The sequence below is a fragment of the Ursus maritimus genome, unplaced genomic scaffold (genome assembly GCF_017311325.1).
Source record: "Ursus maritimus isolate PB19 unplaced genomic scaffold, ASM1731132v1 scaffold_8, whole genome shotgun sequence".
NCBI lineage: Eukaryota > Metazoa > Chordata > Mammalia > Carnivora > Ursidae > Ursus > Ursus maritimus.
In genome coordinates, this window is record NW_024426996.1 from 41633673 (window position 1) to 41660931 (window position 27259).

Sequence of the window (27259 nt, forward strand, 5' to 3'; positions counted from 1 at the left end):
CGTCTGCCTTCGGCTCAGGGCGTGATCCCGGCGTTATGGGATCGAGCCCCACATCAGGCTCCTCCGCTATGAGCCTGCTTCTTCCTCTCCCACTCCCCCTGCTTGTGTTCCCTCTCTCGCTGGCTGTCTATCTCTGTCAAATAACTAAATAAAATCTTTTAAAAAAAAAAAAAGGAGCTCCAGACCTAATTTTGATGCATTTAAAAATAAATTACTTTTTGAAGGCCAATTAATACCTGAATTTGCCCTATCAAAGCAAAACTGATATAAAACAATAAACCCTTCTTTTCTCATGATACTCAAGCATATGGTCATTAATCACCAAATAAAACTTGTAGTACTGTAGTGTAATTGGCTTCTTATATTTTAATAATTATGATTTTGATACTGGGAACTAACCATTAACCTCACTTCATAAGTAAAGGAATCCAAGTACAAAGCAACTAACTCACATTTAGTAGGAATTCTAAGAAAAACATCCAGATGTTCACACAGTTCAAACCTCTTTTCATTAGATTTCTGCTTATCTCATCTACACTTTACTTTCGGCCAAGCAGTTTTTATATACATCAGTTTAATCTCTAGAGTGGTATTTTACAATACAATCCTCATATAAAGCAAAATAAAGGATAAAAACTGAAAATTTAAGTGTTAAGTTTTCCTTGCGTTACTGCTTGACCCAAGAAAACAAATATACAACTATAATTCTTCAATATATTTAGCTCGTGCTTAATTTTTAGGTAGCCAGAAACAAGTTTGGTTTGCCACAAAAAAAGTATATTTAGCCAAAATTTGGACCAAAAAAATATGACAAAATTGGAGACAGCATAATGCAATGGTTAAGAAGTTTTAACAATGAACCAGTCACAAAGAAGCTGGGGAGAACACTAATAGCAAGGACTCTGCTCAGTTTTAGAGCAATGTGATGATGTACCATGCTGAATACTAGAACACAGGTTTGGTGAACATGCCTTCTCAATACTTATAAAAGTTTTAATTCTCTATCAAAATTAAAATGCTGGAAACATAAAACTATAAGCTTTCTCTAGAAAAATTAAGCTTTAAGGGCAGAAATTTTCCACAGGATGAAATAAACTTAATGCCTCTCCAAATAAAATTTTAAGAAAGAATATGAAGACATTTTGACAGTAACGCTCAGGGAAGGTAGACTTCCCTCCAATACATTTAGTCAAGCTGAGTATAAAAAAATTAAAATTACAGAACGCTCGATCAGAAAATAAGCTTTAAGAATTGTAACCAATGACTTATACCAACAAAATTAATGGAATAGATTGGCTCACAAAAAAAATTGTATTTAACTGTGAATCTGTAACATTACCCATTGATTCTTGACCAATTAAAAAACAGGGTATGAAACAATTGTAATTACTTTTATAACTATAAGCTACACAAATCACAACTTTTTGAGTAACTGAGATTAGGGTTACGAACTGGGTTGATATATGAATTTAAATGATAAAATTTCACGATATAGCAAAGAGTGGGAAAAAAATTCTTCCAATTTAGGGAATATTTTTAAGTGAGGAAAAATAATTTCAGCATCCCTTAAGTTACTTCTAATTCCATGTCTCACTTCTTTCCTCCATTTACTTTTTTAAAAATGCAGACATACCTCATGCTGTCATGCTTTGCTTTATTATACTTCCCAGCTAAGCTTTTTACAAATTGAAGGTGTGTGTTAACAGTGTATTACCTATCAGTGCCATTTTTTCAATAGCATTTGTTCACTTTGTGTGTCTGCCACATTTTGGTAATTCTTGCAATATTTCAAATTTTTTCATTTTGTATTCGTTATGGTGATCTCCTTTATGTTACCACTATAACTGTTCTGTGTATCTGAATTGCAACCACTTAAGATGGTGAACTTAGGGGCACCTGGGTGCCTCAGTCAGTTAATTGCCTGCCTTCGGCTCAGGTCATGATCGCAGGGTCCTGGGATTGAACCCCACATCAGGCTCCCTGATCAGTGGTGAGTCTGCTTCTCCCTCTGCCTCTCCCTGCCTGTCCCTCTATCAAATAAATAAAATCTTTAAAAAAAAAAGAAAAAAAAAAAGATGGTGAACTTAATCACTAAATATTGTGTGTGTTCTGACTGCTCCACTGACCAACCCCTCTTCTCAGGCTCCCTATTCCCTAAACACAATATTGAAATTAGGTCAATTTATAACCCTCTAATGCGTCTAAGTGTTCAAGTGAAAGAGTCCACATGTCTCTCACTTTAATTCAAAAGCTAGGAACGATTTAGTGGGGAAAGCATGTCGAAAGCTAGGCCTTTGGCACCAGTTGGCCAAGGAGTAAATACAGAAGAAAAGTTCCTGAAGATTAAAAGTGCTAAACTCTAGTGAACACATGAATGGCAAGAAAGTAAAAACACCTTACTGCTGATATGGAGAAAGCCTGAGTGGTCTGGAGAGAAGACCAAACCAGCCACAGTACTCCCTAAGCTGAAGGCTAATCCAGAGCAAGGCCCCTATAACCCTCTTCTATTCTGTGAAGGCTGACAGAGGTGAGGAAGCTGTAGAAAAAAAGTGTGAACCTATCAGAGGCCGGTTCATGAGGTTTAAGGAAAGAAGCCATCTCCATAACATAAAGTGTGAGGTGAAGCAGCAAGTGCTGAGAGAGAAGCTGCAAGTTCCCCAGGAGACCCAGCTAAGACCACTCATAAAGGTGGCCACACTAAACAACAGATCTTCATGTAGACAAAACAACCTCCTGTTGGAAGGAGATGCCATCGGGGACTTTCACAGCTGAAAAGAAGTCAAGGCCTGGCTTCAAAGTTTCAAAGGGCAGGCTGAATCTCTTCTGAGGAGCTAATGCAGCTGGTGACTTTAAGTTGAAGCTAATGCTCACCATCCTGAAAGTCCTAGGGCCCTTAAGAATTAGGCCAAATCCACTGTGCCTGTGCTCTATAAACAGAACAACAAAGCCGGGATGACAGCACATCTGTTTACAACATGGTTTACTGACGATTTTAAGCCCACTGCTGAGACTACTGCTCAGAAAAAAAGATTCCTTTCAAAATATTACTGCCCATCGACAATGCACCTGGTCACCTAAGAGCTCTCTCTCTGGTGGAGACATATAATGAGATTAATGTTTTCATGCCTCATAACAAAATATCCATCCTGCAGCCCATGGATCAAGGAGTCATTTTGACTTTCAAGTCTTATTATTGAAGAAATACATTTCATAAGACTATAGCTGCCACAGATAGTGACTCCTCTAATGGATCTGGGCAAAAAGCAAATTGAAAACCTTCTGGAAAGGCTTCATCACTCAAGATGCCATTAAGAACGTTCATGATTCATGCAGAAAGATCCAAATATCAACATTAACAGAAGTTTGGAAGAAGTGGATTCTAAACCTCGTGGAAGACTTTAAGGAGTTCAAGACTTCAGGGGAGGAAGTAACTACAGATGTGTTGGAAATAACAAGAGAACTAGAATGAGACGTGGAGCCTGAAGACATGACCAAAAGTGGTTTCTTGTCGTGGAACTTACTCCTGGTGAAGATGCTGTGAAGACTGTTGAAATGGCAAAAAAAGGATTTAGAATATTACCTAGACTTAGTTGATAAAGCAGCAGCAGGGTTTAAGAAGACTGACTTCAATTTGGAAGGAAGTTCCACTGTGAGTAAAATGCTATCAAACAGTATCACTGCTACAGAGAAATCATTCATGAAAGGAAAAGTCGATTCAATGTGGCAAGCTTCAGGGTTGTCTTATTTTAATAAGTGCCACAGCCACCCCAACCTTCAGCAACCACCACCCTGATCAGCAGCAGCATTCAATTTCGAAGCAAGACCCTGCAACCAGCAAAAACATTATGACTTGCTGAAAGCTCAGACGATGGTTAGGATTTTTTTTAGTGTGAAAGTACTTTTTAATTAAGGTATATACATTGTTTTTTAGACATAATACTATTGCACACTTAAGAGACTACAGTATAAACAAAACTTTTATATGCACCAGGAAACCAAAAAATTCATTTGACTCACTTTATTGGTGTGAAACTGAACGCACAGTATCTACGGTGTACCCCTGCGAGCTTTGAAATCATATACCACAAAAACCACCCATTTGAAGCGTACAACTGAATGGCTTTCACGTTTACAGGATAGTGCAACCATTACAACTACCCAATTTCAGGACATTTTCATCACCCTCAAAAAAGCCTTGTATAGATTAGTAATCACTCCCCATTTTCCCCTGAACTCAGTCCTGGCAACCACTCTGTCTCTATAAATTCACTTTTATTTTAATTGATTATACAATATGTAGTTCTTTGAGAGTGGCTTCTTTAACTTAGCATAATGTTTTCAAGGTTCATCCGTGTTGTAACAAATATCAATACTTCATTTCTTTTTACTGCCACTTAGTATTCCGCTATATGGATATACCATATTTTATCCATCCATTCACCATTTGATGGACTCTTACTCCCATTTTTTGGCTATTATAAACAACGCTACTATGAACATTCACGTACAAGTTTTTGTGTGGATATGTGTCATTTCTCTAAGACATATATGTAGAAGTGGAATTCCTGGATCATCTAGTAACCATGTTTAGCCTTTTGAGGAACTGCCTATTTTCTAAAGTAGCTTCACCTTTTTACAATCCCACCATCAATGTACTCGAGTTCCAATTTCTGCATATCTTCATCAACACGTTACTTTCTTTTTGATGGTAGCCATCCCAACCTAATGGGTGTAAAGTAGTACTTCCTCCACTTTGTAAACCCAAATATTCTTTAAAAGTTCTTTTTTTTAACCACCCCTTCCCCATTAGGGGACACTAAGGCATTGATACTAGATTTAATGAGTAATGTCAGCATATACATGTACTTGTCTGAGTTATTCTGAAATCAAGAAGTTTCAAGCTCCCTTTACTCTAACAAAGGGAATCAACCTTGTAACAGATTAATTCCACTTTGAATTTAAATACAAAACACTGAAACTATAACCCAAGCACACTATACCAAAGGTATTAATAAATTGAAAAAACAGTAATTTAAAGGATTCGTTTTTTAATCAAAAATTTTTTTTTAATTTTATTAGTCTAATGTACTAAGGTATACTCCACTACTAAGATCACTTAAGAGTACAAAGTTACTTAATAGTGAAGAATATTCAAACCCTTACTTCAAAAACTTTGTCCCCTAAGCTACTAGCAAATAAACAGAACTGATTAGGTCCTGAAATAGAAATAAACGCTAAAGGATTTGATGTCTTTGAACCTCCAGTCAATATGCTGTATCCAAGCCAATGATTAAAATAAAATAATTTTGACAACCATTGATAGAACCACTGTATCATACAATCTGTAGAAGTATCAACAACAAATTCCACTAACCTGGCATTTTCTTCTTCTGGCCTTTCAACTTCATTTTCATCTACCAAAAAAAATACATAAATAAATAAATAAAATTAACAAACCACTCTTAAAGAAACCAGTATTATGAAAATCTGAAGTGATCATCACAAGCACTAACCTAGGTCCTTTGCCAAATCACTGTGCACATGCACGTCCCATGGGCCTATAAGCACATCCAAAGTTAGATCACCTTATAATGACTTAACAAGATATGTCTTTTATGAAAAAAAAAATCAGACTTCTATAAAAGTAAGCTTAATTTGAGAGGCATTAAAGATTCTAGATCTTTATTAAGGAAACCCTACACATTTACATTTCAAAGAATATTACTAATGCTAAATCTTGCCACCAAAACTAATGAATTTTACAAGTTTGTCAAAATCAGTTTGTCAAAGTCACAGCGTCAAGGAGCTGCATGGTGCCCAAACGTGCACTTTTACCACACTAAAGAAGATAACATTTTAGGCAAGGAACACATATTAACTTTCAAATCTAGTTATCATTAACAGACAAGAGACTGTGACTTAATAAAAAGTTAAAAACCAGATGACAAATCCCTTTCAAGAGGGAAGTACAAAGTGCACTGCTTATTTTGGGAAAAAGATACATACGAAATAACTCTAAACTATAAGCCTAAGGGACATGAGATACTTCTAATGATGTGGGTTAAAGAGCACTCTCTTAAAAATGAAAAACTTCACCTTAATACAGGAGACATTCGGGGTTTTCTTTATGGGCCATAATGTATTCCATCTCTTTCTCTATTAATTATTTTTAAAGCACGACTTTCAGACAAGGAGGTACCCTTGCAGGTGCATTCCATACAAACTGACCATCAAGAAACAAGACGTTAGTTTTACAGCATCAACTTTATTTAGCTATTATTACAGAAAAACTGTTTCTGAAAGGGACAGGGAGGGCATCCTACAGCCAGGGGCAAGAAGAGACACCAACAGAGCTCAGAATGGAGATAAACGAGTAGGGGAAAGAGCGCGGAGACGAGGCGGCCGGGAAGCTCCGGCGGGGAGGAGGGCGAGGCTAGGGACCCGGCCCCGCACCGAACCCCCGGCCCAGCCTGGCGGCCCCGGGGTGGCTGCCTGGTGGGGGCGTGGGCTGCGCGGGGCAAGGGGGGAGGAGGCCAAGGGGGAGGCCGGGCAACGCGCACGCCTTGCTCGGCCTAACTCAGGCCGGTGGAGGCTCCATACGAGAGGCCTCAGCGGCAGCGAGAGGGACCCAGGAAGCCCGCCGTTTGCGGGCCGGGACGGGAGGCCTGAGAGAACCCGGGAGTGAGAGAAGGGACAGGAAGTTCCGTACCGCCATAGAGCCACTCTTCCTCCTCATCCCCTCCGGTCCCGCCGCTCAGCTCCGACACTAGGCGCTCGACCTCGCCGGCCGACATGGCCGCCCCGAGCACAACTTAAAGGCGGCGATCAACAGCCCCCTCCAACCCCTGCCCAGCCTCGCTGCCCGGGGGCGCGAGAGGGGCGCGAACCCGCCGGCAAGCGAACGAAGAAAGCGCGAGACTCAAATCCCAGAGAGGCGGCCGCGGCGTTGGAGGCTGCAAACAAGACGGCTCCGGCGGCGGTCCGCCTGCGCACGCGCAGCAGCAGCCGAACGGCGCGGCGTCTTTAGGAGGCTTCGCTTCCGCGGCGGCGTCCACCTGGGCCTGGTTGCGCATGCGCGCCGTGGTTGGCTCCGCCTCTGTGGAATCCCGCTTTGCTTTTTTAGCGTGGCTTTCTCTGGTGGCGTCTGGCGTTGGCAAGGGTTCCCCTCCCCCAGCCTTTCTTCTAATAACCCGTATTGCCTTTGCCGGCCAGTGCACCATTGTTCCCTTATCCCTTTGATGCTTTCTCTTCTCAACTGTTGTTCTGTTTTTTAACCTTATGAAAGGTCTTGTTTCGTTCTTCACGTGTTGTAACAGCCTAGATAGAGAATTGTTACTTTATCATTCCCGTTTCTCATTAGAAAAGAAAATATAATTAATGCCTACTTTATTGAAAATTGAATTTTAACAGCAAATGAAAGCCAAGCTAATAAATGAATGATGCAATCTCTTTGTTAAAATAAAACATTGCAGTTAAAGTCGAAGACCCCCTCATCCACTACCCTCCTTTGCAGAAGTATACCTTGTTTGCTGTTTGGTGTGAATCCTCAAATATTCTATATATTTACTTCACGTGTATCGTATTGTGTTGGTGGAAGAACCTGAGGTTAACGAGTCTTAAAGGGTACAATACTGTATTTCATTCTGCGGATTGCTTTTTCTTTTCTTTTTTTTTTTTTAATAACAGTGTCTTGGAGAGCCTTTCCATGTTAGTATACATAAAACTGTATTCATTTTTAAGTGCTTCCCAATATTCCATAGCATGGCTATCACAAAAGGAATAGGGTTATTTCCCTAGTGAAGCACATTTAGATTGCTTTCAACTTTTCACTTTAACCAAAAAAACAAAACACTACAATGAAGAGCCTTGTAAATTACTTCTTGCAGATTTGTACAAGTATTTCTCCAAGATCATAAAGTACGTGTAGTTTTATTTTAGTAGATAATGCCACATTTTCAGGCTACTTTGAACACATCTTTCAGGGAGAAAATGATAGATGGGTTAAAATTGGTGTTCTACTGCCTACTTGCATGACCTCAGGTAATTAACCTCTCTTTGCTTCAGTTTTTTCATCTATAAAATGGGAAAGCTGAATTTGATGATCTCTAAAGTTTCTTTTGGTCCAAAAGTTTTCAAACAGGACTTTCGCTTTTCAACAGAAATTCATTCTAGTTTACAAATGAATCAATGGGTTTACTTGCCATCTGGTCACTAAATACTGTTCTTTATTTAACGATTATTGAATATTTGCTGTTTAAGAACTTGGAAAACAAAGATTATGAGTAAAGCATAGTCCTTGCCCTTAAAGAGCTATCAATTTATTGAGAAAGTCAGAAGGGTCTTAATTAACTTCCCTACAAGAGAAGAAGGTGGATATGCTTTAATAGAAACACACAGAAAATGTTTACATCCTAACAGTGCCACACTATCTCCCATTTAAACAAATACTGTCGTTTTAATCCCCCCCTTACCTCTGAAGACTCAACTCTATTCCCAGTCTCACTTACCTGTTTAGGATAATCCCTTGAGTAGTTCTAAACTCCGTTCTGGTATAGCCAACATTGTGAAAACTTTCCTGAATTCCACTTTACCTCCTTCCATTTCTTTGTTCTATAAATATTTATGAAGGGTCTACCAAGTGCCAGGGGCTCTTCTAGGCTATGTAGATTTAGCAGTGAGTGAAATAAAGTCCTTACTTTTATGAAGCTTTCATTCTAATGAAGGAAGGCAGACAATAAACATATAAATATATAGCATGTCAAGCCGTGATAAGAATTATACGTAAGAGTAAGCAGGATAGGGGGACCTAGAACAGAGTGATAAATAGGGATTAGGTGCAATTTTATATCAAGAGGTCAGGGAAAGCTATTCTAATAAGGTGACATAAGAGTAGAGAGCTGAATGGAGAAAAGAAGTAAGCCATCATGGATTTCTGGGTGAAGTCCTATCAGAAAGAATAGGAAGTGCAAAGGCCCTGAGGCAGCAGCATACTGGGTACATTCAAGGAACCCAAAATGAGCAGGAGTGGAGGGAGTGAGAAAGAGGATATAGAAGAGATCAGAGTTTTTGGAGGGTCGGTAGGGCAGAGCTAATCATACCCTTTTAGACTCTGCTGCTTCTATGGCATGTGTCTATCACATCCTATAGTAATTATTTGACTACATTTCTGTTTTCCTAGGACTCTTCACTAGAAGAAGTCCTCCCACAAACAGGGCATCTTCTTACATGTCACTTATTCATGATATGATGCCTGACATTCAGTAGCTCTTGGCCTGTACCGACAGTAACGGAATGAAGATTTTACGTTCTGCTTAGGAGTATCATAAAGCAATCACTCATAGTTCTGTCTGTTATTCCATGAGTTTATAATGAACTTTGATGGTTCCATGGAAGAACCAACTGCCTTCTGCTGTGGATCATCTTTCTCCTTTCAGCTGCCTAAAATAAGCTTGTCTTTCAAGACTCTACTTAAACCGAAGAGTTGATGAATATTTACTGAGACATCAGAATCACCTTAATGGTGGAGGTAGCATTGCAGCTAAGCTTTGAAAATAATCTTCACAAGCAGAGAAGCCTATAAATCACTAATAACCACTCTGAAAAGGCCTCTTCCTTCCTTGCTTTTAAACTGAGTGCCTTGCCTGGATAAGCTTTCTTAAAGATGTCTTTTTCTCCTTACTCATCAGGCAAGGGTTTAAAGATAGATAGTTTGAAGATATTATATAAACTTATGAACTTATAGAACTATTATACTCCATATATTCTGTTTATATTTATTTGTTTTCCACTTTATCATTTTGCATGCGTGTGTGTGTGTGGTTTGTTGGTTCTTGGCAAAACAAACAAACAAAAGCGAAAACAAAAACAACAACAAAGCATCAGTTGTAATGTATCTATCTCTGGGAAGTACTGAAAGGGGTTGCTTAATAGATGACGATTAAATTGATGGCCAGAGGTAAAGATCAAATAAAAGTGCCTTGCTCATTGTCTAGTAGATAGTGAGTACTCATAAATGTGTGTTGCATGAATGTGGCATTTAGGCCCAACTGTGTTATTTACTACCAACTTTAGTTATGCCACTTAAATCTCAAGGTTCTTCAGTTTCTTCATCAGTAAATTGATATATTAAAATAACATATTGCACCTGCTTCCTGGAAGGATAACAAAGCAAAAATGAGGTTTCAAATGTCAAAGCATTTGACAAGTTAGAGGCAAAATGGTGGTATGCTATGTTTTAGGCCTTTTGTCCTTTGAACAACCTGAATAAGTGCACATATGTAAAGTTTTCCTTCCTTTCTAGATAATTCAGTGGGGGAATTAAACCCGAATTGTCCATCTTCCTCTGCATTCTGACATATTCTAATACAAAATTTTATATTGCTAGTTGTTTCTGGAAAATTGTGTCATGGCTTATTCACATCTATACTATTACATAAACTGCACACTCTTTAAGAGTGAAAACAAATTTATTTCTGTATTCACCAGATAAGTGCTTAGTAAATCCTTAAGCTAAATATTGATCATGCACTTGAAGGACTTAGAAATGAGGCGAAGGGAGATATGCTTGATTTTATGAGGAATAGGAAATAATTGCTAGTTATTTTGAGCAAAGAAGCACAAATCACATTGAAATAAGGTAAATCTGATGATCTTAAGCATGCACTTTGAGCAGGAAGCCATTTGACTCCACCATAATATCTGAGAGCAAGAAATGGGTTTTTCCTGGATTCTCTCCTCTTTTCTCTCTACCCTATCTCCCAGGGTCATTTCATCCAGTCCTACGATTTTTTTTAAAGCTTTATTTATTTATTTAAGAGAGAGAAGGAGCACATGAGCAGGGGGAGGGGTCCAGGGGGAGGGAGGGAATCTCAGGCAGACTCCCCACTGAGCATGGGGCCTGACACAGGCTCCTCATGGGGCTCGATCTTAAGACCTTGAGATCATGACTCTGAAATCACAACCTGAGCTGAAATCAAGAGCCAGATGCTTAACAGACTATGCCACCCAGGCACCCCTAGTACCATGACTTTTAATACTATCTATGTGGTATGTGTCATTGACAGCCAATGACTCCCAGCTTTCCATCTACAGTCTCAACTTTTCCTTGAGCTCACTCTGATGCTTCACTGATAGCTCCCTTGGATATTTAATGGACATGTGAAATTTATGCCCCAAACAGAACTTGTGAATTGCCCTCCCAAATCTGTCCTATCCACTCCCATAGTCCCTCTTAGTATCAATAACCATTATCCAACATTATTCCAGCCAAAACCCAAAGAATGACCCTTGATTCCTCTCTTTCCCTTATGAGTCCCTCTCACACCAAAGACAGTCCATTAGCAAGACTCATTAGTTCTTCTTGTAAAATATACCCCAAATCTGTCTAATTCCCTCCATCTCTACTGCCACACTGCATTTCAAGTAACACAAACCTTTCAGTGGCTTCCTGTTACACATAAAGTAAAATCCAAACTTCCTACCATGTGACCTATAAGTCCCTTCATAATCTGGTAGCCCTGAGGTTGCATGTGGCCATATAGGTCATACAGTACACAACTTTTTAGGGTCCTCCACATTTCCTCATTCTTAGTTACTCTTTGTCAACCCTTTTAGTGTCATTCTCTCACATTCTCTGTGCTTATTTCCAACCCCCTCCCCATTTCTTCAGGCCGGCATCCCAACTCTTCATTTACCTCTTGGTCCTTACCTTTGTTCCATACACGTCCAGTATTCTCAATATTTTAGCAGAAGGATGCCTTTACTCATTCACTGAAACTGAAATCTAACTTCCCTCCAGGGACAGCACTTCTCCTACTCTTCCTATACTGAATGCCCACCATTTCTCTTCACCCTATTGTACTATAAACCGGGAGGTAGCATTGCCATTTCCCTGGCTCTTGTGGGCCACCACTGGACCACTATGGTTCCACCTTCCTGTGAAAATCCTCCTCCTTGCCAATACTTAGCACCCTTGTTTACTACCTCTACCTTTCTCTCTTCATGTCCCCTCATTCACAGATATAGTGTTGGAGTCTGATCCACAATCTTCCTTTTCTCTACCACTTAGCATCATGAGTGACTTGCACATCCTGCTTGTCTCATATTTTTTGACCTCCTAGAATCTGATTACTTAGCAACTTCCATTTACTCCACTTCATCAGTCCACATTCAAGGCCATGCTCTGGATCTTATTACATCACAAAACGGTTCCTTCCTTGAATTTTAGGGGCCAAGCTATTTTCTTTGACCCCAATTTCATATTCTTTCCCCCCTTTTCACATTCCATCTCATTTTTCACTTTTCTGACACTTGCCACTTCGCTCACTCTGTCCGCTTTGAAACTTGTTTTCCCATAAGTCTCCTCACTGGTTTCACCTCTTCAGCAGACCTGGAAATGTCACTCAGAGATCCATCTGTCACTCTCATTGTCTTTCTTTTTCGTGCTCTCTTTAAGCAATCGCAAGCACACCTGTTTGCTGGTGAATCCCAAATTATCAGACTTCTCTTCTGCCATCTACAATTATACATCCAACTGCTTACTAGATGTTTCCACCTGGATGTCCTACAGTACCTTCAAAACAACGAATCCCCACATGAGTTAGGATGGCTAATATCAAAACAACAACAGAAAATAACAAATGCTGGTGAGAATGTAGAGAAAATAGAACCCCTATGCCCTGTTGGTGGGAATCTAAAATGGTACAGCAGCTATGGAAAAGAGGGTCCTCAAAAAAATTAAAAATAGAATTAGTATATGATTTAACAACGCTGCTTCTGGGTACATAATTAACAGAACTGAAATCAGGGTCTCAAAGAGTTATTTGTATACCCATGTAACTAGCAGCACTATTCACAATAGCCAAAATGTGAAAGCAATCCAAATGTCCATTGACAGATGAATGGATAAAGAAAATGTGGTATACACAATGATATATACAATGGAATATAATTCAGCCTTAGAAAGAAAGAAAATTCTGACACATATGTTAGATGAAAATTGATGATATTATGTTAAGTGAAAAAGCCAGCTAGTGGGAAGGGGAAACGGGGAGTTGTTGTTTAATGGATATAAAGTTTCAGTTTCACAAGATGAAAATTTTGGAGATTGGTTGTACAACATTGTGCAAATACTTTACTGAACTGTGCACTTAAAAATGGTTAAGATGGTAAATTTTATGTATTTTGCCATAATTAAAAACAAACAAACAAACAAACAAAAACATTTCCTAACTGAACTCAGTACATTTATTACTCAACCTGCTTCTCTTCTGGTTTTTCCAAACTTCAAGGACAGCTACTTACCAGTCATCTAGGCAGAAAACTGGGTATGAACCTGAAATTCTCCCTCTAGATTTGTCAATCCAGTCACCAGGCTTTTTGGCACCATTTTCTTAACATCTCTTTATATACCCCACACTGTCTAGGTCCTTTGTGGATATCCTTATCTGTTTTCACCCAGAGTTGCTGCTGTGACTGCTTTCTAAATACACTCCCTATCCTAAATCTTGCTTATTCAAGCCATTTTCCATTTAGAATACTTCCCCCCCCCAAACTCCAGATGTGAACAAATTGTATTCATTCCTAACAATACTTTAAATGTACTCCATAAGCTTCTACTGTTTAGAATAAAAAATAAGACTCCCTCTGATCTAGTCCTTTTTTTCTAGTGTGGAGCTCCTTTTTCAGTTTGGGCCTCTCTTTACACAACACTCTTCAGCCATACTAAACTCTTTGTAGTTCCAGAGAACGTACTGTATGCCTCTATACCTTTGCCCATGTTGCACTCTCTGTTTGAGCTTTCAGGAATGTTCCTCCCCATCCTGTCCACCTGGTGAACACCTGGTTTTCTTGGAAGACAACTCAAAACTCACGCCTTATATGAAACTTCTTCTGACCACTTCCCTTTTTCCTTCACTCAATCAGAATTTATTTTTCCTCCTTTGTAACTCTTATCCACTAAACAAATCATTGCTTCCGTAACATTATATTGCATTTGCTTTCTTTACATGTGTGGGTCCTATATTTCAGATCCTCTTGAAGGCAAGATTGTGCCTTATTTCTATTTATATTCTCAATGCCAAACACAGTGTCTGCAATATTGTACATGCACATTAAAAGTTGGTTGAATATATCACTTTTTATATGGATATAAATTGAAGATTTATTGATCACTTAGTCAACATTTATTGAATACTTGTGTATTTTCTAGTGTTGGGGAGACCAGGCCTCTAGTGCACAATCTTGTAGGAAAACAGGTATGCTAAAACTTACCTCATGATGTGGCAAGTACTTAGCAGAGGAGAAAACTCTTTATGGATCAGGGAATTTATTAACCATTGTGTCTTTGGAGCCTACGTCAGTGATTATACTTAGTAAGTGTTTAATAAATAGTGGTTGAGTTGAACTAAACCTGTGAAACATTCTGGGCTCAATCTGTTGACTTAATAGCGCAGGTATATAATGTTCTAGGCAGGGAGTAGATGGAGAGAAATTGAGAAATCATGAAGGATTTTGGTGCCATTGTAAGGAGTCTGGCTGTATCCTGCAGGCAACTGGGCCAAGAGAGGCTTTTAAGCAGGAAAATGGTAGGGCCACCTTAGTTCATTAGGAAGAAAACTGAATTGGTGGGAGAAGAGATGTAAGACTGGGAAATGGTAGGGGATCGTTGCTATTGTCCAGTTGAATGATGATGGTGGATTAAGCCACTGCGGGCAAGGACGGATAGGCCGAAGGGGCTGGATTCTAGGATTCTTGAAGTAGATCAAGATTTAGTGCCAATGAGATGAGGGAAGACGGAGAAAGTGAAGACGAGACCAGTAGGTTTTTCATGAGGCTTAGCGCTCTAGCGTATGAAACAGCCATCTATAAACGACAGAACATTATACATCACTTGGTTGTTTTTATCTTCTCCGGCATCTCTTAGTTTATTTTCTCTTAGCGTCTCTGGGGCTCTTGGCAGAGCGAATTTTAGAGATGTGTTCAGATCCAAGGAAAATGTCAAATTTCGGATTAGCATTTATTATTAACGAGATTTCTCAGATGCAAGGAAACGTAATCCGAGCACAGAGGGAAAGAAGCCAGTTCAGCTATTCACAGTCCCTTCCTCTCAGCCGGAAGCCACGGAGCCCCGCCCATCTCTTCACAGCCCCACCATCCTTCCGCGAGTTCCCCTCGCTAGCCAATCACGTTCCGTCTACGTCATCAATGTGCGCCGAGATTGGACAAGTCAGAGGCGGCACCACGTGTACTGTGTTGACTGTCAAAGCTTCAAGGAGCCCAATTCCCGGAAGCGTGAGTTCTAAAAGAAGTTCCTGTACTCCAGTGCCCCGACGCTGCGAACCCCCAATCATGAGCGCCCCGGGAGTGCTGTCCTTTACGCAGCAAGGCTGGGAGCAGGTGCTGGCCAAAGTCAAATGGGCTCTGGTCTATCTGGACGCCGCCTGCGCGGAGAGCTTGCACTGGGGCTGCGGATCCACGCGGCTCCTGGAGGCGGTGGGAGGTCCTGCGTGTCACCTGCGGGAGTTCGAGCCCGCAGCTGTCGGTGGTGGAGCCGAGCAGCCTAAGGCGGTGTTTGTGCTGAGCTGCCTGCTGAAAGGCCGGACCGTGGAGACCCTGCGGGATATCATCTGCCGCAGTCACTTCCAGTATTGTGTGGTGGTCACAGCCGTGAATCATGCTGTCCACCTCACCGCTAATCACGTGCCGGCGGCTGCAGCTGCTGAGCTGGAAGGGCAGCCAGTATTCGAGCAACTGGAGGAGAAACTGTGTGAGTGGATGGGCAATATGAACTACACCGCCGAGGTGCTGCACGTCCCGTTGTTGTTCGCACCTGTTGCTCCCCACCTTGCCTTGACTCCAGCCTTTGCTTCCCTTTTTCCACTGCTACCCCAGGATGTGCATCTTCTTAACAGTGCCCGACCAGACAAGAGGAGGCTAGGAAGCCTGAATGAGGTGGATGCCAGCGCCCTGCCCCCTGAGCTGCTTCTGCAGATCAGGTGCCTGGTGTCAGGCCTCAGTTCCCTGTGTGAGCATTTAGGGGTGCGTGAGGAGTGTTTTGCAGTAGGTTCCCTCAGTCGGATCATCGCTGCAGATCTGGCTAATTATGGCCCTGCCAAGAACAGGAGGAAGACTGCCACAGGCAGGGCATCAGTGGTTTTTGTGGACAGAACTCTGGATCTCACGGGTAAGTGGGATTGCTGTGGGTCTTCCTAACCACTCTCCAAGGTTCTGGGACTTTCACTGATTCAGCATATATTTTATTGACTTACTATATGTCAAGTTGAACTAGATGGACACAGTCTCTGATCTCACAGAGTTTGTCTTCTAGAGGGGAATACAGACAAGGAAATTAGCACTTACAGTCAATTTGTTAGATGCTGTAATGGGTAAATACATCTTCAACATGCGCTATCTTGTTAACTACGTCTAACCAAAGATATTGGAGAAATTATGCTGACATTGAAGAGAACTGTACACCTGGGAACTTTCTAGAAATATGCAGATGCCAGTATTTACAGTAATCCTTCATAAGAGGGCTTTAATTTGTTAGGTGTTGACAGATGAACTAGTGGGAGAAAAACTGTATGACAATACATGAAATTATCACAGACAGTTTAGTTTTAGGTTTTTTTAAATGAGTGTTAATAAATAAACTTGAAGTATTACCAGAAATTGAGAATAAATACAATTGTAGAAAATATTTTCAAATGTTTATTGATTTATTCTTAGCTGTCATTCTATTGAAGATTGGGTAGATCATCTCAAATTTTAATAATGTATCAATTATTTATATGCATAGAGAACAAATGTAACTCTTAAAATAGATGAAGAAAAAACACTTTCTGATAGTGACATGTGCATATTTTCAAAGGTCAACTTTATTGTTCTCTAATTAGGTAGATATAATGCTGCTGGTAGTATAGTCTGGCCACACCCCAATTCAGGGAGAGTCATCAGGAAACTGATATAGGTAAACATTCTCCTTAGTAGATCGGGAAAAAAGGTAGAATGAAGTTATAAAAACCACAATAGCTGTATTTGAGTTTTTGACCTTATATTTTCAGATCATAGAATAGAAAATAAACTAAGTGGTAATACTGAGATGTAAGCTTAATTATGTGACCGGCAAAACAGGTGTCTAGTCTGTCATTGTGATTTAAGTATGAGTAAAAATTGTGACATCTCAGAACTCTTAGAGGATTAAAATTGCCTGAGGGGTTTAGGCTTGATGAATTTTTGAGTGTGTGGTATATACTGGGCAGTGTCGCAGGAAAGTGATGTGTGAGGGGAGATCAGTGGGAGACGAGGTAGGAAAGCTACACACAGGCAGGTCCTGTATGGCCATGTGTCCCTCAACATGCCAAGTACGTCCCAGCCTCAGGGCCTTTGGAGATCGTCTGCAGCTCAGCTTGGAATGTTCTTCCTTCAGGTATCTACATGGCTTTCTTGTTCACTTCTTTTGAATCTCTCTTCAGATTTCTGCTTCTCAGACAAGCCTTCCCTGACTACCTTCCTTGGCTACTCTGTAACCCTAATTGGGATTAATTTGTTCCTGTGGTCCTAGTAACTTATAAATTAAAGTCTTTTTAACGGATACCTTTTGAATAATCACTCCAACTATCTTCCAGATGAACAGACTAATGATTCATTTGTGTCAAAGATGTTTCAACATAGTGTTATGATCCCATGTTGGTAATATTCAGGGCTGATTTTCAGTTGGTACATAGCTGTGTTGTAAAACCTGTTTTTTAAACATTAAAATTCTGTACTATGAGTAAAGAGAAATCCTCTAATTATTAGGACCCAAACCACCCAATACTGGTGGAAAAGAGCGATAGGGCCTAGGAGAGTGCTGGTGTGGACACAGCTGGTCCTCCAGAGCTGCTGAGGGTACTGAAGCACAGACGGTGGTCGTGATGGTTGTGGAGATGCAGCATTTGCCCTCTGCTCCATGGTGACCCTGAACTGAATGGGGTGGTAGGTAGGTGGTTTGGTGGCCTTATTGTTGTCATGGGTTCTCTCGGTCCTTAGTCCAGACTCTGGTATCCAGGAACATACCTGATCACCATGCTCAATTTTTTTTCTGATCTGTCTTGAATGTGACAAGCATAAGGAGCTGGGGAGTCATAACAATGAATTTAATGGAGAAGCTGTTACAAGAGTTTGGTGTGGATTCTTACATCAAACCGTGACTTAGATTAGTGCATTGTTTAGCCAGTGATAGATGCAGCATACAAAAGATTACACTAACAATTTCTAAAAATTGAAAGCTGATTTGGAAATTATTGGAATGACTCGAATGGTCTGAATTTCAATTTAAATTACTTGACAGCTGTTTTAATGTAGAGATCAAAAAGAAATACATTTTTAAGGTTTTGTTTTAGGTGTTAATTTCCATAGCCATATGTTAACTTTTATTATTAGCTGTTAAATATTTTGGATAACATCCTTGGTAATTTACCTCTAGAAGATTTACATGCTTATGTATCTTATTAGGTGTAAAATTAGCACTACCAAAAATAACCTCCAATAATTCACAAATATCCAACATTCTTAATATCCTGCTTACAGTACAGACAAGTTTCTTTCTCATTTTTTTTGTCATCATCTTTGCTGAAAGTAATATTAATTTGTCTAATATTTGGCTTATTTTTTTAGTAAACATTTATTGAAGGCCTGTTTGCCAAGTATTGTTCCAGGTCAAGGGAAACAATGATGAACAAGATGGACAATTTCCTTGCTCTCCTGAAGCAGTTGATAAGCTCTCGGCACTAAAAACATAGAAAGTTTGTTGTCATTATTTGAGAAGTAAAGGGTTGCTGATGTCTGTTTGCTATGACTTCGGCTTACTCTTACCATGTGCAGACCACCCAGAAGCTTGTGTCTCTGCAGAGTGCACCAGGCATATTTGCATAGGGGATTTAACTACAACATTCTATGGACTCTTCTGGCTTCTGATTTGTTTCAGGGGAGAATTAAAAAGGTAGATGTGATTTATGAATCTCTAAAAGGTTTGAGTCTGGTTTCCTTTCCATTCTTTTTTTGGCTCTTAGGGTTGACTAGCGTGCTTCAAGTCCAAAACCAAAAGATAGGAGGTGGCAGTAACTCTGGGAATTAAATTTCCTCTGGTTCAATTCTTCTGAATTTTAGTTTCATGTAAACTTTTCAGTTAAATCAATTCAATTCAAGATTAACTTCCAATACAAAGGGTGGTTCCTATTCCTGGGATTATGATACTCTGATGCATTTATATTTGCTTTAAGGTGTGTAGAGTATTTGTTAAAGTATTGAAACTTGAGACTATTAATAGTTAACATTTGAGAGCATATTACTTTTCTCAGCACTCTACATATCTAAGCACTTTTAATTTTCACAATAGTTCTTTGAGGTATTATAATTATCCCCATTTTACAGATGAGGAAACAGAGAAATTGAGGAGTTAAGTAACTTGCCCAAGACCACGCAGCTAGTAAGTGGCAGTCAGGATTTGAACCTTGGCAGTTTACTCCAGAGCCTACGCTCATAACCCATCTTATATATGTTACTATAGAGAAAAGTGTGAGAAGCCTTGTCCTAGATAGTACAGATGCTCCTGCTAGGGTGTCCAGAAGCTAGCAGCTTCAGAGACTAAACACAGTTGATGGGCCCTGGTGCTGCCATAGCATTCAGAAAAGTGACTTATTCTTCCCCAATCTGATTTTCCACAAAATACAAAATAATCAACTAATATCTTCATTTTAGAGTTCGGTGGATACTGTTTAAAATAAACATAAGTGTGAGACACGATTTAGAAGCCCTTTACAGCTCTGATTAGATGGCTGGTGTTAGATCCAGGCCAGGATAATAATTTCAAGTCCTGGCTTAGTAAGTTAGTTGTTGTTTGATCTTCATTGAGCCTTTTGAGGGTTTTCTCATTTGTGGACAGGGTAAAATAGTGACCTTAAAGTGCTGTTGGAAGGATATGAAATTATTCATTCATTCAATATATAGCTAATATAGTGGGTAAGATTAAAAAGTGATAGGGTTTCCATATTAGATAGCATAGTTGGGGAAGGCCTTTCTGAGGATGTGACATTTGAGCAGACGGAAAGAAGAGAGGAAGCAGGCCGTATAGCTGTCTTGGTATGGAACATAAAGACCCAGCAGCAGGTGCAAAGGATCTGAGGTGGGAATATGTTTGACATATTTGAGGAGGCCAGCATGGGTCCCTTCAGCTTGCCCCAGGAGGAGATGAAGTCAGACAGATAGGCAGAGGCAATGCACTGTAGGGCGAAATAAGGACTTATGTAAAAGCCAAAGTGTGATAGGAAACTTGGGGAGTTTTGAGCTGTGATATGACATGATCAGACTTATGTTATACGGGATCATACATGAAGTGAGTGGATTGAGGTAGATCCTCAGTGTATGGTAGCTGCCACGACTATCTAGGATGTGTAATAGGCATGAGTAGTTGGTTATGGTAATCTTAGCTCTGCCCCTTTCTAGTCACAAGTCCTTGGGCAAGTGCTTACCTTAAAGGTCTGTTTCCTGATCTGTAAAATCAAGATACCCATTCACAGAGTTGTTGAGATGGTAACATAAGTTAACATGTCTAGCTCCTAAAACAGTTCCTGGTATGTAATGGGCACTGGGAAATGTTTCTTACTTTTATTAATTAATGATATGCATTTAAAATTACTGAAGTTTTATTATTTCAACTGTATATTTTCTAAGTATAAGATGAAGAGCATAAATACAAAAATTATTTGCCATACATGTAACCCAGAAGAATTCTCTTACCTGACCTCTTACCTGCCACTAAAGGAAATGAGAGTTGGTTAGAATTAACCATTTGTCAGGAACTATGTTCTGTCATACCTAGAGGGGAAAAAAAAGAATAAGTGAAATTCCTCTTGTCTGATCCTGCAGGATCACTACAATGTTCGTTACTTAAGAAAGTGTGAAGAATGGTATGATGATACCTATTCATTTCATAAAGGTTTTTTGAGCAACTTTTAAGTGCAGTTTCTGTGCTAGATGATAGTGACATAAAACCTCACCACTCAGTACGTCCTGGGGACTGGAAGCCTTAGCTCAGCTGAAGCTAATTAAAAATGTGGCCCCTCAGGCCTCACCACAGACTTATGAATCAGAATTTGTATTTTAACATGTTTAGGTGATTTGAGGGTACAGTAAAGTTTGAGAGGTGCTGGTATAAACAGAGGAGTAGGGAGCAGTCAAGGCTCTTGTCCATGAGGAACTCAGAGTCAAATGAAGAAGCACAAAGCTCAGCAAATTAGATTATGAATGATATGTGCCTTACAGGGTTTAGGTACAAAATTCTCCTTTAAGGGGTGGCCATTTCTAGATCAGTTGTTCTCAACCTGGTTTCACCTTTGAACCACCCCAGAAAGTCTGAAAATGGGTCTGGTCAGAGGCTAGAATCAGAATTCTTTTAAGCTCCCCACATGTGCAAAGATGTAAGAAGGAGTATAGGTTGTTTGGGGATTTTTTTTAGATCATTTTTTTATTAGGGCTTAAGGTGCATGAGGGTTGGGATGCGTGAAGGAGTGGTAAGAGATGAGGAAGGCTGATGGGGATGATGAGGAAGGAGGTAGGGGCCATGTTCCAAAAGCCTTAAATTTCATGCTCGGTGAGGAGTCTTAACAAATTTTTAGGCAGGCAAAGTGCATGCACACATTTCCTATTGAATGAGTTCTCTGGTGGACAATGCGGTTGATACGTGTATTGATCCAAAGTGGGACCTGAGAGGTGAGACAGACTCTGGTGGGATGGTTTTTTTGTTGTTGTTTTGCTTGCTTTTGTTCCCTCTAGTCCAGTTTATTAAAGCATAATTTACATACAGTAATATTCATAATTTTAGTGCATAATTTTCTCAAACAACATACAGTTGTGAAACCAACACCCACAATCAGGACATTGTGGAAATTGATCGGAAGGCTACTGTAATATCTAGGTGGGAAATGATGTGAGTTTAAATTGAATCGATAGCAGAATGAAGGAAGGAGTAGTTGAGTATTTAGGTGAGAGAATTAACAGAGTGGTGACTGATATAATGGTAGAGGATTAAGGGAAGACATGCCAAGTTTTCTAGTTTGGGCCATTTGAGAATCCATGTACTGCGATGGGGAAAGTAGGAGTAGATTCACATTAGGTGCAATATAATGAATGTTATGTGATTCTCTTATCTAAAATCTTGGGTGGGGGAAGGTAATTATTGAGTAAACTTGTATATGTAGTGCCTTATGATTATCCTACCCCCAAACCCTCCCCCTGCAAAGTCCTACCTGGTAAATGGCATTCTTAAGCAGGATTTGACTGATATGCAGTATCTAATATACACCCTTTGTACTAGCTTTGACTGATATGAGGCAGCTGTAGGTGGTTTTAGAAATAGTAGTGTTAGTAGTACTAGTAAGAGTAGTATTAGAGATCTAATATCTAATGCTCCTTTCCCCATCCAGAGTCTGAATCAATTGAATATGAGATAAAAAAAAGTTGTCAGATGGAGGCCAGAATACTTGCTATATTATGGATATGGTGAACATTAAGGAATGTGGCTTATATATATGGACAAGTGAGTGTCCTAATACCGAATTCCAGAGTTGAAAGGTTTACCCACACAGCAGGAAGATTGAACCAGAGCGAGTCTTTTTCCCTTTTCCCAAGGGCAGAAGAGTCTATCCTAGGAAGAGTAAGTAGAGCAGAACCTGATAGTCCAGGGGAAAAGTGATTGATTGAAGGAGGTAAAGCAATTTCAGGAGTGTTATACTAATTGTTGTTCATCTACGTAGAAGGGAACATTAGGAATAATAAGTATCCTGTTCTTACAAGACAGAAATATAATCAAATACTGAAACATCTCAAGCTAATGAAAGACAGTCGCAGATACTTCAGAAGGAATAATGGGGAATCAGAAAGGAAGTGATTTTTTCGAATATACTAATTCCAGGAGTCCAGTAGCTCTATCTCAACACAGAGAGACAATATGCACAACCCAAAAACATTGTCTGTGAAATGCAGATAATGCTATTGTTGCATTTCTATCTTTTTAGCCATACTACAGTATGACTAAGTTCTTGTGAGGGCTCCTAAATTTTTTTTTCTTTACAAGTTTTTTTTTTAAAGATTTTATTTATTGATTGATTTGAGAGAGAGGGAGAGGGAGAGAGCACAACGGAGAAGCAGACTCCCCACTGAGCAGGGAGCCTGACACGGGACTCAATCCCAGGACCCTGGGATCATGACCTGAGGTGAAGGCAGTTGCTTAACTGACTGAGCCACCCAAGTGCCCCTCTTCTCAAGTTTTTATTTAAATTCTAGTTAGTTACCGTATATGGTAAAATTGGTTTCAGGTGTAGAATTTAGTGATTCATCACTTATATATAATTCCCAGTGCTCATCACAACAAGCGCCCTTAATCCCCATCATCCATTTACCCCATACCCTACCTCCTTCCCTCCTTCAACCGTCAGTTTATTCTCCATAGTTGAGTCTCTTATGGTTTGCTTCCCCCTCTCTCTCTTCTATTTTCCTTCCTGTAAATTCATCTGTTTGTTTCTTAAATTCTGCATATGAGTGAAATCATATGGTATTTGCCTTTCTCTGACTGACATGTTTTGCTTAGCATAAGACTCTTTAGCTCCATCCACATCATTGCAAATGGTGAGATTTCATTCTTTTTGTTGGCTGAGTAATATTCCGTTGTATATATACACCACATCTTCTTTATCCATTTATCTGTCGATGGACATCTGGGCTCTTTCCATAGTTTGGCTATTGTTGATAATGCTGCTATAAACATTGGGGTATTTGTGCCCCTTCATATCTGTATTTTTGTATCCTTTGGGTAAATACCTAGTAGTACAATTGCTGGGTCGTAGGGTCATTCTATTTTTACCTTTTGAGGAACCTCCATACTGTTTTCCAGAATGGCTGTATCAGCTTACATTCCTGCCAACAGTGTAAGATGGTTCCCCTTCCTCTACATCCTCACTGACACCTGTTGTTTCCTCTGTTGTTAATTCTACCCATTCTGACAGGTATGAGGTGGTATCTCACCATGGTTTTGATTTGTATTTCCTTGATGATGAATGATGTTGAGCATCTTTTCATGTGTCTGTTAGCCAACTGTAAGTCTTCTTTGGTAAAATGTCGGTTCATGTCCTCTGACCATTTCTTAACTGGATTATTTATTTTTTGGGTATTGAATTTTATAAGTTCTTTATATATTTTGGACACTAACCCTTTATCAGACATGTCATTTGCAAATATCTTCTCCCATTCTGTAGGTTGCCTTTTAGTTTTATTGATTGTTTCTTTTACTATGCTGAAGTTTTCTCTTGATGAAGTCCCAATAGTTCATTTTTGCTTTTTTTCCCCCTTGTCTCTGGTGACGTGTCTACAAAGAATTTGCTATGGCTGAGGTCAAAGATGTTGCTGCCTCTGTTCTCCTCTAGGATTTTTTTTTTAAGAGAGAGAGAGAGATCTTGCATATGCAAGCAATGGGGTGGGGCAGAGGGAGAGAAAGAGAGAGAGAGAGAGAGAATCTTAAGCAGGCTCCATGCTTAGCACGGAGCCCAACTCGGGACTCGATCTCAGGATCTGGAGATTATGACCTGAGTGGAAATCAGGAGTCAGATGCTTAATCGACTAAGCCACCCAGGTACCCCTCCTCTGGGATTTTGATGGTTTCCTATCTCACATTTAGGTCTCTCATCCATTTTGAATTTACTTTTGTGTATGGTGTAAGAAAGTGGTCCAGTTACATTCTTCTGCATGCTGCTGTCCAGTTTTCCCAACACCATTTGTTGAAGAGACTGTCCTTTTTCCATTGTGTATTCTTTTCTGCTTTGTTGAAGATCAGTTGACCATATAGTTGTGGGTCCATTTCTGGGTTTTCTGTTCTGTTCCATTGATCTATGTGTCTGTTTTTGTGTCAGTATCATATTGTCTTGATGACTACAGCTTGAAGTCTGGAATTGTGATGTCTTCAGCTTTGTTTTATGTCTTTGTAATACAGCTTGAAGTCTGGCATTGTGATGTCTCCAGCTTTGTTTTTCTTTTTCAACGTTACATCCCTGTCTTGTTCCTGACTGTGGAGAAAAAGCTCTCAGTTTTTCTCCATTGAGGATGATATTAGCTGTGGGTCTTTTGTATATGGCCTTTATGATGTTGAGGTATATTTCCTCTATCTCTATTTTGTTGAGGGTTTTTATCAAGAATGGATGCTGTATTTTGTTAAATGCTTTTTCTGCATCTGTTGAGAGGATCGTATGGTTCTTATCCTTTCTTTTATTAATGTGGTGTATCACATTGATTGATTTGTGAATATTAAACCACCCCTGCAACCCAGAAATAAATCCCCTTGATCGTGGTGAATAATTCTTTTAATGTACTGTTGGACTTGATTTGCTACTATGTTGTTGAGAATTTTTATATGTTCATTAGGGATATTGGCCCGTAATTGTCCTGTTTAGTGGCATCTTTGTCTGGTTTTGGAATCAAGGTAATGCTGACCTCATAGAATGAGTTTGGAAGTTTTCCTTCCATTTTTATTTTTTGGAACAGTTTGAGAAGAATAGGTATTAACTCTTCTTTAAATGTCTGGTAGAATTCCCATGGGAAGCCATCTGGCCCTAGACTTTCGTTTGTTGGGAGATTTTTGATTGATTCAATTTCTTTGCTAGTTCTAGGTCTGTTCAAACTTACTATTTTTTCCTGTTTCAGTTTTGGCAGTTTGTATGTTTCTAGGGATTTATCTATTTCTTCCAGATTGCCAAGATTATTTGTTGGCATATAATTTTTCATATATTCTCCTATAATTGTTTATATTTCTGTGGTGTTAGTTGTGGTCTCTCCTCTTTCATCCATGATTTTATTTATTTTGGTCCTTTCTCTTTTATTTTTGATAAGTCTGGCTAGGGGTTTATCATTTTATTAATTCTTCCAAAGAATCAGTTCTTAGTTTCATTTTCTGTTCTATTGTTGTTTTTTATTTGTTTGTTTCTATATCATTTATTTCTGCTCTCATTTTTATGATTTCTCTTCTGCTAGTTTTAGCCTTTATTTGTTGTTCCTTTTCTAGCTCCTCTAGGTGTAAGGTTAGGTTGTGTCCTGGAGACTTTTCTTGCTTCTTGAGGTAGGCCTGTATTGCTATATACTTCCCTCTTAGAAATGCCTTTGCTGCATCCCAAAGCTTTTAGGCTGTCATGTTTTCATTTTCATTTGCTTCCATGTATTTTTAAATTTCTTCTTTAATTTCCTGGTTAACCCATTCATTCTTTGGTAGGGTGTTCTTTAACTCCGTGTATTTGTGGTCTTTCCAAATTTTGTGTGTGTGTGTGATTGACTTCAAGTTTCATTGTATTGTGGTCTAAAAATGTGCATGGTATCTCATCTTTTTGTACTTGTTGAGGCCTGATTTGTCACCAAGTGTGTGACCTACTCTGGAGCATGTTTCATGTGCACTCGAAAAGAACGTGTATTCTGCTGCTTTAGGGTGAAATGTTCTGTAGTTATCTGTTAAGTCCATCTGGTCCTGTGCATCATTCAGAGCACTGGACCAGATGATTCCCTTTCGATCTTCTGCTTAGATGATCTGTCCATTGCTATAAGTGGGTGTTAAGGTTCCCTACTATTGAGGCGCCTGGGTAGCGCAGTCGTTAAGCGTCTGCCTTTGGCTCAGGGCGTGATCCCGGCGTTCTGGGATCGAGTCCCACATCGGGCTCCTTGGCTAGGAGCCTGCTTCTTCCTCTCCCACTCCCCTGCTGTGTTCCCTCTCTCGCTGGCTGTCTCTCTGTCACATAAATAAATAAAATCTTTAAAAAAAAAAAGTTCCCTACTATTATTATTACCAGTGAGTTTCTTTATGTTTGTTATTTATTGATTTATTTATTGATTTGTATATATGCCCCAACTTGGGGTATAAATATTTGTAATTGTTAGATCGTCTTGTTGGATAGAATGCTTAATTATGATATAGTGCCCTTTTTCATCTCTTATAACAGTCTTTGGCTTAAAAGCTAGTTTGTTTGATATAAGTATGGCTACCCTGGCTTTCTTTTGCTGTCCATTAGCGTGATAGATGGTTCTGTATCTTCTAACTTTCAATCTGCAGGTGTCTTTAGGTCTAAAACGAGCCTGTTGTGGGCAGCATATGGATGGATCTTATTTTTTCAAAGTCTGTTCTGATACCCTATGCCTTTTGATTGGAGCATTTTTTTAAATAATAATTTTTTCTTATGTTAGTCACCATAAA

The 27259-nt window shown here is 39.6% G+C and overlaps 2 protein-coding genes across 27 annotated transcripts in view; one reads left to right on the forward strand and one right to left on the reverse strand.

Annotated features, from left to right (window-relative positions):
- The window catches only part of FIP1L1 (factor interacting with PAPOLA and CPSF1), a 74114-nt gene extending 67263 nt beyond the window's left edge, over nucleotides 1–6851 (reverse strand). For 13 of the 26 annotated variants that reach the window (XM_040625017.1, XM_040625015.1, XM_040625002.1 and 10 more), the window contains exons 1-3: nucleotides 6710–6848; nucleotides 5514–5558; nucleotides 5375–5414 (exon numbers count right to left, since the gene is read on the reverse strand). In XM_040625017.1, coding sequence (XP_040480951.1) covers nucleotides 5375–5414; nucleotides 5514–5558; nucleotides 6710–6794 — 170 coding nt within the window. In that variant the 5' untranslated portion in view covers nucleotides 6795–6848. Of the gene's footprint in view, nucleotides 1–5374; nucleotides 5415–5513; nucleotides 5559–6709 lie in introns of all 26 variants that reach the window. The other 13 variants (XM_040625021.1, XM_040625019.1, XM_040625010.1 and 10 more) reach the window with 2 other exon arrangements.
- Nucleotides 6852–15242: 8391 nt separating this feature from the next.
- SCFD2 (sec1 family domain containing 2) overlaps nucleotides 15243–27259 on the forward strand; it is a 431339-nt gene continuing 419322 nt past the window's right edge. Inside the window, exon 1 of the mRNA XM_008701475.2 lies at nucleotides 15243–16183. Within this exon, the coding sequence (XP_008699697.2) occupies nucleotides 15349–16183 (835 nt within the window). The 5' untranslated portion in view covers nucleotides 15243–15348. The remainder of the gene's footprint in view (nucleotides 16184–27259) is intronic.